The 14,729-nt window shown below is 50.8% G+C and overlaps 1 protein-coding gene across 1 annotated transcript in view; it reads right to left on the reverse strand.

The window, feature by feature from the left end:
* Positions 1–237: 237 nt before the first annotated feature.
* Positions 238–14,729, reverse strand: part of Lactbl1 (lactamase beta like 1) — a 29,828-nt gene continuing 15,336 nt past the window's right edge. The window contains exons 2-8 of the mRNA XM_041652682.1: positions 14,141–14,213; positions 11,946–12,081; positions 9,453–9,562; positions 6,242–6,399; positions 5,044–5,282; positions 1,937–2,042; positions 238–1,222 (exon numbers count right to left, since the gene is read on the reverse strand). Of these exons, the coding sequence (XP_041508616.1) occupies positions 238–1,222; positions 1,937–2,042; positions 5,044–5,282; positions 6,242–6,399; positions 9,453–9,562; positions 11,946–12,081; positions 14,141–14,152 (1,746 nt within the window). The 5' untranslated portion in view covers positions 14,153–14,213. The remainder of the gene's footprint in view (positions 1,223–1,936; positions 2,043–5,043; positions 5,283–6,241; positions 6,400–9,452; positions 9,563–11,945; positions 12,082–14,140; positions 14,214–14,729) is intronic.

The following is a 14,729-nucleotide window of genomic DNA, read 5'->3' on the forward strand; positions in this document are numbered from 1 at the left end:
GGGAAAGAGGCTGAAGGAAGGCTGCGGGTATGGAGGGGCTGCAATGGCGGAAGGTGAGATGTGTCAGGGAGAGTGGCTGTAAGCTAGAGGCTGGGGGCGGGTTGCAGGAGGAGGCTTCAGGTAGCAGGTAACATCAGGCTGGTGTGGAAGGGCTGGAGGCATGAGGATGGTTGCATGCATGAGCAGTGCAAAGGCATGGGTGGGCGCTGCACTAGGGCTCACGCTGGGATCCCCAGCTCACTGGGAGCTGAACACCGGCCTGCGCTGCAGGCGCAGCACTCCGTAGGTATTGAGTCCGGGCACGTCGAAACCTGGTGCCAGCCCGTGGCGGTCCAACGGATAGAAACGCACCAGCTGCCCGTGCTGCGCCTCCAGAGACAGCCAGGCGTCTGCGAGAGGCAGCGTGCACGGGAACTCACGTGCCACGTGCAGCTGGAAGATGCGGCCGCGCACGTGGCGCAGGGCGAGCGATCGGAAGGCGGCGGGCACGAGCGCCTCCACGCGCGGCCCAAACTGGCGCAAGCGCAGCTCGCCACGCGGCCCCGCAGCACGCACCTCGTAGAAGGTGCGGTTCGCGAAGGTGAAGAAGCCAGCAAATGGGCGCGCGCTGGGCGGGGGCGCAGGGGCGCGCTCAGCATCGCGCAAAGCGTGCTCCAGAGCAGGTAGTAGCACGTCCAGGGCGTCAGCCACCAGGTCACGCGTGGGTGGGCGCGGCCCCGCCAGCAACAACACAAATCCTAAGCGCAGCGGTGGCACGAGAGCCAGGCTGGCGGCGTAGCCGTCCAAGTCGCCGTCCTTGCGTGCCACTCGGTATCCGCGCTGCTCGTGGAACTCCCAGGGTGTGCCAGTTTCTCGAGCGAAGTAGCCGTGGGCACAGGTGCGCAGCGGTGACAGCAGCGTGGCCAGGCTGTCTGGCCGCAGCAGCCGTCGGGGCCCTGCGCCCAGTAGCGCAACCGCCAGCCTGGCCAGATCTGCAGCCGTCGAGTACATCTGGCCCGATGGCCTGTACCAGCCCAGATCGTAGAGCGGCGCAGACCGGCCGCTGCCATAGAAGCCGGCAGCCAGGCGAGCTCGCACAGCTCCAGTCAGTGTAAAGCTGGTGTCGCTCATCCCCAGCGGTTCCAGCACCTGTTCAGATACCCAGCGTTCATAGTTGCCCTGTGCCGTGTGAGCAGCCAGCACATGGGCCAGAAGCGAGAAGGCCAGCGTGCTGTAGTGGCATCTGGAGGGAGAGAAAGGGGCATCGGGATGGGGTCCTGGATATGATCCCCAGGACAGTGTGGTGGCACCAGGAGGCAAAGAACATATGACCTACCGTATTTGGAGAAGCAGAGGGAAATCTGGCCCAGCGTGTCAGAGGAGTGCCAGCAGCCTCTGTCTGACGTATGTGTGTTGTCTGTCCTCCACCCCCAACCCCAAGCTCTCAAAACTACACTTTTATCTGCACACCATCAGCCATCGCGGCGAAATCTGTGTTTGTGTCGTTTATGTCTTCACCGTGTCTCTCTCATCAGTGTAAACTGTAGAAAGGAGCCTTGGTCAAAGGTTTGCTGCTCTATTCAGCGCTCAGCAGATTCTGGGTGGAGGAGTTGCCTTAATTGCTTTTTGTGTCTTGTTTGTTTGTTTTTAGATAATCTCATTGTGCAGCCCAAGCTGTGTTGGGATGACAAATGTGCCCAACCGTGCCACCCCAGAGCAGATGCTTAATAAACATTTCAGTTGATGAGGGGCCCGGAGACTGGAACCGACCTGGGTTTTGGGCCCAGTTCTTCCAGGCCTTGCTGTGCCTGCCCGTGGGGGCCACAGTAGGATGGACTCTATTTCTGGCTGTAGGGTGGACTCTATTCAGTGATCCCCAGAACCCGGCTTACTCTAACCATCTGAGAGAAACACTTCCTCAAGTGTATGTAGCTGGACTTCAGGGTACACTCCTCACCTGCTTCCGGGGTCAGCCACCAGCATGTCATCCCTGAGCAGGCTCAGAGCCTCCTGGGTGCTGCCCCTCCACAACAGCGAAGTGCCCCGCAGCCTTCGGGGAAGCCCTAGGGAAGAGCAGTGGTCAGGCCTGCAGGACCTGTGCTTTGCCGGGGAAGCCCCATCTCTAGACAGCCACCAAATCACCTTTGCTCACAAGCCTCCCCTACCTTCCTCCCACCCCAGCAGGCCATGATTTCCCCTTCCTGGAAGCAAACTGTTTTTATTTCTTTCTTCTCTCCACTCTCCCAGGTGCTGGGATTGCAGGCAGGTACCACCAAGACCAGGCCTTCCAAAGGCATTTAATACAACCTGAAATATTTAATATTTAGGGCTGGCAGGATGGCTTATCTGGTAAAAGCGCCTGCCTACAAGCCTGACTCTTTGAGTTCAATCCCCAGGACCTCTGTAGCAGTCCTAAGGCAACAAACTCCTGTAAATTGTCCTCTGACATCCACACAAGTGCCATGGTGTGTACGTTACCATACCACACACACGAACAAAAAAATGTAAAAAGAAATTAATATTTATATAATACATAGCATGGTTTATAATCATACATATTACACATGTCTCATACATAAACATGTTTTTATAATTGGTATGTTTGTATAATCTTTACGTAATTTTTATCTTTATTTCTGTAGCAACACAATACATGAACTTTTCTCCTCCTTATTTCATATCCGTAAACAAAGAATGTCATTTAGAGCAGTGGTTCTCAGCCTGTGGGTCGACACCATCAGAAAACACGTATTTCCGATGGTCTTAGGAACTGAGACACTATTCAGTAGCAAAATTATAGTTATGAAGCAGCAATGAAAACAATTTTAGGGTTGGGGGTCAGGGTCACAGCATTAAGAAGGTTGAGAACCACTGGTTTAGAGTTATATGGTATTTGATTGCATAGCCATTCCCCTAGTGAGGAACATATAGGTCATTTCTTCTTGTTTTGGTTTTTGTGTTTGGAGAGGGTCTCATGAGAGCCCAGGGTGACCTTGAACCCCTGGTTCTCCTGCCCCCATCTTAGAAGTGCTGGGCTACAGGTATTTTCCCACTGGCTCCCCTTATTACTGTAAAACACTTCAGTGAATAACTGTGAGCATTTGTATGCTACAAAGGGTGACCACATCTGCAGCAGAATTTTCTCGAAGTGGGATTTCTCAGTCCAAGGGAATGTGTGCTCTTTTTTTCCCATTGTTGCTGGGCCTCCACCCAGGGCTTTTCACATGCCAAGTGCACACTGTACTGTTGACCCCCAGCCTATTAACGGGTGATGGACTGGGGTGGTGGCAGCACTCAGGAGCTGGAGGCAGGAGGGTCAGGAGTTCAAGGTCCTCTTCGGCTACCTAGAGAGTGTGAGGAAAGCCTGGGCTACTTGAGACACTAACTCAAAAAGACAGAGAACTGTTGTGATCATATTTGAATTTGCCTTCATACAGGTGTGAGCCATTTGTTTGTTTATGGGGGGGGTTAGTTAGGGTTTCTTTTTTTTTTTTTTACTTTTTATTTATTTATTTTTTTTTTATTTTTTGCTTTATTTAATTTTATTTTATGTGCATTGGTGTGAAGGTGTCAGATCCCCTTCAACTGGATCTTCAGACAGTTGTGAGCTGCCATGTGGGTGCTGGGAATTGAACCCGGGTCCTCTGGAAGAGCAGCCAGTGCTCTTAACCACTGAGCCATATCTCCAGCCCCTAGTTAGGGTTTCTGTTGCTGTGATGAAACACCATGACCAAAGCAACTTGGGGAGGAAAGGGTTTATTTGACTTACCTATCACAATTCGAGGGAAGCCAAGGCAGGAACTAAAATAGGGCAGGAACCCGGAGGCAAGAACTGCTGCAGAGGCCATGGCGGATGCTGCTTACTGGCTTACTCCCTCTGGCTTGCTCAGCTCTTATAGAACCCAGGACCACCCGCCTAGGAGTGACACCCCCCACAATGGGCTGGGCCCTCCCACATCAGTCACTATGAAGAAAATGCCCTGCACGCTTGTCTACGACCAGATCTTATGGCGGTGTTGTCTTAATCAAGGTTCACTTCTCTCGGATGACTTTAGCTTGTGTCAAGTTGACATAAAACTAGCCAGCACAGGGGGGTTAAATTTAAGTCAGTTTAAATTCCCCCCACTGTTGTGGACAAGGACACCGTCTCCATGGTTTCCCCGATCAGGGCACCCACCATTTCAATCGTGCCAGTCTGACGCGAACAGTGTGTCTCAGTGTGGTTTTAAGTTGCGTGTGTGTTTCTGTGAACAAGGGTTGGCATCTTTAAATATTCCACAGCCTTTTCTGTGCCATGTCAATTCTTTCCCTGTCCTCCACCTCTGTCCCCCGTGGGCTGTGGCTTTCCACATGTCCTTTATGTGTATGTTCAGGGAGTCTAGGTCCTCACTGTAGAGCTCCCTACCAGTTTCAATTTGCTGCCTTGCCATTGGCACGATACACAGATCCTGGCTCATTTGTGTGTGAGCTTTTCTCTGCCTGATCTGTATTCCCAGGTTCGGGCCAGGGACGGAGCTAACTGGTGCAATGCTTGCTTAGCACGTGTGAAGCCCTGAGTTCCTTCCCCCAATGACATACACCCAAAATGGAGTGGCACATGCCTGTAATCTTAGCACTCAGGAGGTAGAGAAAGAAGGACCAGAAGTTCAGGGTCACCCTGAGCTACACAGTGAGTTTGGAACCAGCCTGGGCTACAAGAGACCCTGTCTCAAATAAAGTAAGTCCCAGTGCTGGAGAGATGACAGCTAAAGCCGCTCTTCCCAAAGACCCAAGTTCAATTCTTGGCACTCACCTGTAGCTCCAGCTGGGGAGGGTCTGGTGCATACCTCTGTGGACACCCACACACATATAGCATATACTCATGCACACACAAACACACATTTCTAAAATCAAGTTTAAAAAAAAAAACTATCCCTGGATTACCTCAGCTCTTCCTCCCATGGCCACCACCTATGGCCATTCAGGAACCAGAGCAGAGTCCTAATGGATGGAAATCTGTGTCCTGTGCCTGCCCCCCAGGCCCTCGGATGTGGATTGGCTCAGCTGGGCAGTTCTGAGGCTCACCTGACAGCTGACTGGCCATCCTCCGGAGAGTGACAGAAGAAGGCTTTGGGAGGGAGCCCATCTCTTCAAATTCCCCCGCGGGGTCCTGTGGTTCAGGATCTTGAGTCTTGCCCAGCGGGTTGTTGATGGAGAAAGTGCTGGCATAGCGCTCCAGAGGGTCGTCCAGGGAGGCCACGATGCCCTCCTCCCACAGCCGATACAGCATAAGCACGGGGAAGATCTTGGAGATGCTGGCAATCCTATATTGGGGGGACAGGAGTACAGAGGGCAACCTGTCAACCTCACGGCCTACTCCCCACCCTATGCCCAGCCTCCAGCTTCTCATAGTCAAGATTCCACTCTGGTCTGCATCTCCAGCTGAATCCCCAGCCTCTGTAGAAAGCCTCGAGATGAGTTGAATGTACCAGCAGCTGTGATAGAATGGACCGTTCAGCGCCTGCCCCATGCTAGGCCTTTTATCAAGCCCCATTTGTACCGGGGGTCCAACCTGGATTTGATGAATCCTATCTCTCACTGGCTATGTGGCCTTGGGCAAGCTACTAGACCTTTCTGAGAGTTTTACTGTTGATTTCATGTGGTAAAATGGGGGGTGAGGTATGTGTGTGCACACATACGCATGCATGTGAGTGTGCGTGTGTGTGAGTGTGCGAGTATGCACACTCACAGGGCACTCAGCATGGCCGATAGGTGACGGCCATAGTAAGCAAGACAAACAGAACTCTGGGCCCTGTGTGTAGCACCACAAAGGTGCGGTGTGAGGCTAAATCCCATCAGGCCCCTGCGGTCCCCACAGCATCCCTGGGATCAAATGTGCCCATTGTTATAGCTCTGAGGACTCTGCAGACAGCCCATGAAAGGAGAAGCGCTGGGCATGCTGCCAAGTGTCCCCAGCTGCTTCCAACTGGGCCAGTGCCACTGACTCACAGGCCTGGGAGCTGGCTATCGCTCCTGGGTGGCACACTGAGAGGCCAGGAGATGGACTCCTTTCCTTATTTGGCCTGTGCCTGTGGTCCCCGTGGTAGGACACTGGGCACTTGAACTTACTGGCTTTCTCTGGACCACTGTCTCCTATAGAGTTATCAGGACTGAGCCACAGGCCCTAGCAGCCACAGTTCTCCTCAATGTCCCTGACTCCTATATCTGCTTGGCTTGCCATCCTCCTCATCCCCTCTGAGACCCTGGAGGTCACCCCACTAACCGGTATATGGTATACTCATTAGGAGTTCCAGAATTTGGATCTGAGCCATTCTTCTTCCCAAAGTTGCCAGTCCAGAGCACAGTGTCATTGTGGACGACAAGGGCAGACATGGCAGCAAGGCCAGGAGCCAACATCGCCTTGCGCAGAATCCCATCCACCTGGCGGAAGAATAGGAGCTCAAAAGGTGGGTGCAGTGACAGCTGAGGCCCCTGCCTCAGCACACCCACCTATCCCCACAGCTGTACCTCCCCCCACAATACCCTCAGAGGCTCCAGACCTCACAACCCTGGTACCATGCCCGGTGAGGGCTAACTCTCTCATCAGCTTCCCTCCCACCGATTTTAGACATAGGGCTCCCTAAAGGATTTTGGGATGTGTGGGGTGTGTGTGTGTGGTTTGCGTGAGTCTGTATTTCTGTTCACAAGAGGGGTGTTCATGTGTGCACATGACATGGAAGCTGGAAAATGACACTGGATGTCTAAAACACCCTTCACCTTTATGTACCGGATCAGGGTCTCTCTCTTGAACCCAGAACTCACCAGTTCAGCTAGTCTAGATGGCCATCTTGCTCTAAGGGAGTCCTCTCTCCACCCAAGCACTGGGATTACAGACAGGCCACATGTACCTAGCCTTTACACCCATGTGGAGGGTCTGAACTCTGGTCCTTGTATTTGCACAAACCACTGAGCCATCTTTCCAACACCTCTACTTAATCAGTTACCAGACACCTTGCCCCATGGCCTTACCTGCCCCATGCTAAGTTCTGTCTCCCTAGACACATGCCCTAAGTCAGTCTTGGGGGTCTCAGTTCACCAATGTCGTCGGGGATTCCCTAGACATGTATATAAAGGGGTCGCACAGCCCTAATTGACACCCCAGTGCTAGGCAGGAGGAGGCTGCTTTGTCATTGAGTCCTGTGGCCCTGTGTGACATATGTTATATTGGTAAATTGACATGTGCTGTTTGAGCTTCTGTGGAAGTGGGGTCATGTTTGTGTCAGAGTGTCTTCCGAGACCTTTTGTCTGGAGATGGCTGCCTTCCTTTGTTCTGTAACAGGGAGTAAGAATAGCAATTCAGTCCAGGAATAAAAGCAATACATCATTGACACCTCTAGAAAAGTCACTATTATCTTTGAGTATAAAACTTATGTGGCGGGGGGGCTGGAGAGATGGCTCAGAGGTTAAGAGCACTGCCTGCTCTTCCAAAGGTCCTGAGTTCAATTCCCAGCAACCACATGGTGGCTCATAACCATCTGTAATGAGGTCTGGTGCCCTCTTCTGGCCTGCAGATATACACACAGACAGAATATTGTGTACATAATAAATAAATAAATATAAAAAAAAAACCTTATGTGGCGGGCTGGAGAGATGGCTCAGAGGATAAGAGCACTGGCTGCTCTTCCAGAGGTCCTGAGTTCAATTCCCAGCAACCACATGGTGGCTCACAACCATCTGTACTGAGATCTGGCACCCTCCTCTGGCGTGCAGGCAGAATGTTGTATACATAATAAATAGATAAATCTTAAAAAAAAAAACTGAAAACAAACAACCAGCTTTAAAAAAAAAAAACTTATGTGGCCAGGCCGTGGTAGTTTATGGCAGACTTTAATCCCAGCACTTGGGAGGCAGAGGCAGGCAGATCTCTGTGAGTTCAAGGCCAGCCTGGGCTACAGAGCGAGTTCCAAGACAGGCTCCAAAGCTACACAGAGAAACTCTGTCTCAAACAAACAAAAATAACCAAAAAAAAAAAAAACCTTCTGTGAACTTGCTACCCTTTTCCTTCTACTGGTTGTCAGAGAGTGCACAGCTGCCCAGATGTTTGACCCTGATCCCTTTGTGTCTCTTCTCCTAAGATGAGTGGCCCACACAGTAGAAACTGACTGTCACCAAGGAGAGCCATCCTGGAGTGGCACAAGTTGTGCCCTGGTGCGTGTACCTGTGTATGTGTGTGCACCCATGTGTGCACTTGACCATGTTACAGCGGCCTCTGTGGCATGGACTCCGTTATTCTCCCGTTTCATCTTTCCCTCCCTCTCTATGTGCCCTGTGTTCACTCCACTGCCCCTGGGCCTTTTTATATGTTGGCCCCACTGTTTGGAGTACACTCCTACGTCCTTCAACTTTTTTACCATACATACATCATTGGGCATCCCCTACCTGTTCAAATCTCCGCTTTGGTCCTGCAAAACCTCACATCTCAGCTCCACAGTCCCCAAAACTTTCCTAATTATGGTAGTTTGAATGTAATTGACCTCCATAGATTCATAGGGAGTGGAGTTCATAGGAGGTGTGGCTTTGTTGCAATGGGTATGGCCTTGTTGGAGGAAGTATGTTACTGTGAAGGTGGGCTTTGAGGTCTCATATGCTCAAGCCACATGCAATGTCCCAGACCACTTCCTGGTGCCTGGAAGATCAAGATGTATCTCCTGCACTCTCAGCTCCTCCAGTACCACGTCTGCCTGCATGCCGACATGTACAGTCATAATGATAATGGTCGATACCTCTGAAACTGTAAGCTATCCAACTGAATGTTTTCCTTTACAAGAGTTGCTGTGGTTATGGGTACAGCAATAGAAACCCTAAGAAACTAATTTTCATTCTTTTTTATTCTCCTGAGTCTATGTAGACTGGGCTTTCCTGGAATTCGATCTATAGACCAAGCTGTTCTTGAATCAGAGATCTGACTGCTTCTGCCTCCAGATTGCTGGGACTAAAGGCACGGGCCACTCCCACCCCAGGCTCCTAATCCTCACTCTTGCCCCTGAGTCAGAAATGTGTGTTATCTTAACTGCTTCCTTCACCTAACAGACTGACTAGGAGTTAGTCATTTCCCCACCCCCCTCTGGCTTAGAACTCTTGGTGTAGCCCAGGCTGGCCTCCAACTTGCAATGATCCTCCTGCCTCTGCCTCCTAAGCACTAAAATTCTAGGCACAGAACAGGCACTCAAATTTGTGTTGAAAACTGGCTGTGGTAGCTCACACCTTTATTCTCAGCACTCAGGAGGCAGGGGCAGGTGGATACTTGGGAGCTAAAGGCCAGCTTGATCAACAAAGCTAAGTTCCAGGACAACCAGCACTGTTATGCAGAGAAAACTAACAAATATAAGCATGTTGAGTGAATGAATGAATGAATGAATGCCACAGCACAGAGAGCAATTCCTCCTCTGCCAAGCTTTACCATACTACCTGTAACTTCCTGGGCTGTCACTAACCTTCTCCAATGCCTCCTTCAGTACTGGGAGGGGGTGAGCCAGAGGCACAAGCTCAGGGTGATGCGGACACATCTTCACAGGGGCTGGGGTCACCTCTGGCTTTAAGGAACCTAGAGGACATATCAGGAGGTGAATACAGAAGAGGTCAGGTCAAGGGCAAAGGGACATCTTAGAAGACAGGAAGGCTGCAGCCAAGGTCAGAGCTATGCCTTGGGAGACATCCTCCCACCAGCGGGAGCCTTCCCAGAAAATGTTCAGTCATGGGCCAGCCAAGGGACCAAGGACCAAGGCATAGTGTCATAGATTGAGTCCCTCCAGGTCTCAGCTAATAGTCCCCACTCTCCCTTCTTCCTGACAGGCTAAGCCCCATCCATCCATCTATCCATCCATCCATCCATCCATCCATCCATCTATACTTCACTAGTTTTGTATGTTTGAGTAACATGAGCTTGAAACCCCAGTGGGGCTTCAGGTCTGAAGCATCGGGGACAGCTTATTCTGTTCCCAGAAACGAATGCAGGCACTGGTCATGGGCTGAGTCTCTTCTGTCCTTGTCTAGGGAGTGGCCATCATCACATGGACAAATCTGGGAAATTATCCCCGAGAGCACCAGATCCTAGGGAGGTTCCAATCCCAAGTGGCTTGCATTCTTCCTTGAAGAGAGCAGATTAGACCAGCAGTAGAACTGTCAACCAGCTCCCAGAACCATGAGCAATAATCAGCTGGTGGTGTTGGTGTGTTTGTTTATTCCCCTGTGGTCTTGCACACGGTAGGCAGGCAAGTGCTCGACACTAAGCTACATCCCTAGCCCCTGGGGTGGTTTATTCCTTAGACAGATGATGAAGTAGATAGTGCAGGCTTGGTCATTGGAGTCTTGGACAGAGCCTTAGCTTTGTCAGCTTGGCTCTGGGTGGGGTTTGGCATCTGTAGCCATACACACAGATGGCACCTAGGGAGCCTCAAAATACATTATGGAGTCAACAAATCTGGTTGGGGCCTTAAAGTGCCTACATTTGGGTAGGGTTAGGGGGTTACCACAGCATGAGTGTAGAGGTCAGAGGATAACCTGTAGGAATTTCCTCTTCTTCCACCATGTTGGTTCCAGGGATCAAGTTCAGGTCATTAGGCTTGGCGTCAAGTACCTTTATCCAAGGAGCCATCTGGTCTACCCAGACTCTGAAAAGTTTGCAGTGGGTTGGCACTGACTTTGCACCCACTGGTTCTACTCACACAGCTCAGGTCACACTTCAAATGTCTTGAAGTTTCCCCACTACGAATTCATTTTGTTGACTTATAGTAACACCTGGCTTTTAAGGCTTAGTAGTTTGAGAATAGTAGTCCCGAATGCTTAACCAGCTGTGGCCTGTTTGCTTGAGCAACAACAAAGTCCCTTGAAAAGGAATTTAAAAAAAAAAAAAAGAAAAGAAAAAAGAAAAGGAATTTTAAAAAAGAAAAGAAAAAAAAGGAAAAAAAAGAAGAAGAAAAAGGAATTTACCCCAGAAAGGACTGGGGTCAGGGGTGGAGATACTGAGGAGATGGTAAGAGGGGTTGAGTCTGCTGAAGGCTCTTGGGGCCCTAGGAGACTCAGGCACCTTGCTGAGCCCTTATTTTGGTAATATGAGTGGCAGGACTGGGAGAAGCTGCTCCCTGATACAGCAGAGACTTGGGGTGCTGGATGCTATGGTAACCAGAGGGTGGAGTCCATCTATGATTTGCCCCTGTGGAGTCCTAGAAGAAATGAGGAGGTCTTTGAAAGGGGTAAGGGCCAGGCCAGCTCACAGAGCAAGAGAAGCACCATTAAAACTTTAATTTTTTTAAAAGATCTATTTATTTATTATATAAAGTGTTATGCCTGCATGTATGCCTGCAGGCCAGAAGAGGGCACCAGGTCTCACTATAGATAATTGTGATCTATCATGTGGTTGCTGGGAATTGAACTCAGGACCTCTGGAAGAGCAGCCAGAGCTCTTAACCACTGTGTCATCCATCTCTCCAGCCCTTCAACTTTGATTTTTAACATTAAAATTTTAAGTTTGTATGTGCACACAAGGCACACACACAGGAATACATGTGCATGTCGTGCGTGTGCATGCGGAGGCCAAAGAAACAAGTCTACATAGTCAATTCTCGCCTCCAACCTTCACGTGGGTTCTGGGGATTGAACTCAAGCCATCAGGCTTACTTGGCAAGTGCCTTTCTTTACCCACTGAGCCATTTCACCAACCTCTGCTTGAGCATCTCGGGAACCCTGAGTTGACCCCCATGCTGGATGACTCTGAAACCTTGGGCAATAGGGTTCTCACCTTGTTTATAAGAACTTGACCAAGTGCAGAGTGCCCCGTGACCAGAGATAAGCAGTGTGACTTGGAGCAAAGAGGCCTCTGTTCCTGAGCCTAAATCTTAACTGTCCCCCTTCACCCTCACGTCTTTGACTGCTCCAGACCCAACAGGGACCCATGCCCTGGGGCGGGAGCATGGGGCTTCTTCACTCACCAGTCTGCAGCTTGGGGAGGTGGTACTGCCACAGGAAGCAGCCAGTCATGGCCACTGAGAACAGGAAGAGGAAGCCGATGAGGGCCCACGAAAGCCATTTCTTTTTCCCTTTTAGGAGACGAGGCTGGTGGCAGGCCTAGAGAAGCAAAGACACAGGTCATGGGCTCTAGGGTCTGCAGGGAGAGGAAGGTACCTTCATTGCAATGCTACCCATGAAGCCGAGGGTCTCCCCAGGGTAAATGCCTCAGCAACTCTCCACACCTGTGACCCTAGGAGTTCAAATAGAAGTCCCTAAGTGTAAAACAATGGCGACCTCCCCACCTTTCCCACTGCCAGCCTCCCTAATGGGAAAGAACCCTCCACGCCAGGGCACCGGTCCACTTTTTCTTCTTTAGCCTTCGGTGTACTGGTTACTCAGTACATGTCAGAGGTGTGCACAGCACAGGCCTTGCCACACCCCACTTCCGGGGCACCTGCACCTCCAGGTTCCTGATCTCGAACCTAGGATAGAGCCCTCAGCGGGCATGCCTGAAGCTCCCAGCATGTGGGTACTGCTCAGTGTAGTGGATGGTTCTAGAAGGCTTTGTAACATCCTACCACTGTACCACTCTTCTGAAACAGGGAGAAAAGCCTTTGTGGTGAACAGAATGAACCTAGGACACCCCTTCTCCTGTGCGTGACCCCCCAAGCTCACTTGGGTGGGATCATTTCTTCGGTCTGTCATTGGCGCCTTTTCAGGGGTGAATAGATGTTTGAATCTCCCCAGGAAATTACACAACAAGAGTAAATCCATTCTGCCCAGTTCTCAGCCCTTGCATCTGACAAGATGACTTGCATCTGGCATGGTCTCTTCCTCGTCCGTGTCCTAGCAACACCTTTTTCCTGAGCCGCCCCTAGGCACCAGGCACCGTGCTGGGTACCTGGAGTGAGGCAGGGAGCCAGCCTCAGGGATCTCCACCCTCACGGAACTGCTACTCAGACAGTGCCTGCTGCCTGGGACTCTTGTGGGCGCCAGCCTGGCACTAAAGGTGTAAGTCACCGCTGCCCCAGCCGCGTCTTTATTTTTATATCTGGAAATCCCAGTGGGCTTCAGAATTATTTTTTACCTCTAGAACTTGGGGTCCACACAGAAGCCGTTCTTTACTGAGGATTCCTCTGTGTGTCTACCTGTACATGTAGAGGTCAGGAGCCAGAATCAGGCGTCTTCTCTTATTTCGCTCTACCTTGTTTTTTTAAGCAGGGTTTCTCCATGGGACATGAGGCTCAGTGATTAGGCAAGACTGGCTGGCAAGAGAACTCCAAAGATCAACGTATCTCTGCCTCCTCAACACTGGGAGTGAAGGAGCACACCACCGTGCCCTGGATTTTTTTTACGCCGTACTGGGGAATTGAACTTGGGTCCTCATGCTTACACTTTCCTGACTCAGCTGTCTCCCAATCTACTTACAAATTTTCACAGGCCTGGATCAACCCAAATGTCTTTCAGTGATGAATGAGAAAACAAATTATGGTATCCATGCGATGGGATGTTACACAACCATGTAAAGAGTAGAGTATTTGTTTTGTTTTGTTTTTTGTTTTTTCGAGACAGGGTTTCTCTGTAGTTTTGGTGCCTGTCCTGGAACTAGCTCTTGTAGACCAGGCTGGCCTCAAACTCGCAGAGATCCACCTGCCTCTGTCTCCTGAGTGCTAGGATTAAAGGCGTGTGCCACCACCGCCAGGCTGATAGTAGAGTATTGATGTATACAGTACTGTGAATGAATCTCAAAGGCACGGGGTTAAGCAGGGTAAGCCTTGCTCAAAGAGTGGCAGACTGCGCACCACTTGCCTAACACCCTGGGAAGGGCAGCAAACAGAACCTGACTTCAGTTCTGTGCCTTCCAGATTTGGACAAATGACTTCACCTCTCGGAGTCTGACCACCGCCCCTCCCCTGGAGAGCTCAGGCGATAGAAGCCCCTAGAAGGCTGTGCAGGAAGCATGGGCCAGTGAACGAGCCATATGACAACAAGAGTTAGTGCAGCCCTCACAGCTGCTGTGCTTGTTCCACAGAGAAGCAGGCAAGGGCAGAGGCTCTGGTGAGGGGTGCAGGTGAACCAGCCAGGGTGGGAAGGAGGGTGGAGTCACTGAGCAGGTGGTTGGGGAGGAACCAGGATGCTGACCAAGATGATGCATGATTTCTGGTTTGAACCTCACCCGAGTCTTCATCCTCTCCAAGGCATGAAAGATTCCAGATCCTTGAGGATTCAGGCCTGCAGTCCAGGAGAACCTGTGGTCAGAGATGAGAGGAGCAAATGCAAAAGGAGGTGGGAGCAGTAGGGAGATGAGGGCTGGAGAGGTGGCTCAGGGGTTAAGATCACGGGCTGCTACTCCAGAGAACCTGGGTTCAATTCCCTGCATCCAGGCTGTAAGCACAGTTCCAGGGCACCAGGCATGCACAAGATACAAACACACATGTAGGCAAAACACTCATACACATGTAAAAAAAATAATAATAAAAAGGTTCTGGGAGAAGAGAGGACAGAGAATAACTAGATAAAAAGATAAGATTTGGATGTAGGGGAAAGAGGACCCTTCCCAAGCTCAGAAGCCCTGTCCAGGCCAACTCACATTGCCCGATTGCCCAGAACTATCCTGATCTTTACACTGGAAGACCCACTTTCCCCCAAACCCTTCTATCTCAGACAAACCTGAGCAGATGGGCACTGTATGTACCCCAACTCTCCCAACAGACCCACTTATTTCCAGGTCCCCTCCCCAGCCTGTCCCACAATGACCTGCCAGG

This window comes from Microtus oregoni, unplaced genomic scaffold (genome assembly GCF_018167655.1).
Source record: "Microtus oregoni isolate MIOR12 unplaced genomic scaffold, Mior012 000005F_ref0000423, whole genome shotgun sequence".
Taxonomy (NCBI): domain Eukaryota; kingdom Metazoa; phylum Chordata; class Mammalia; order Rodentia; family Cricetidae; genus Microtus; species Microtus oregoni.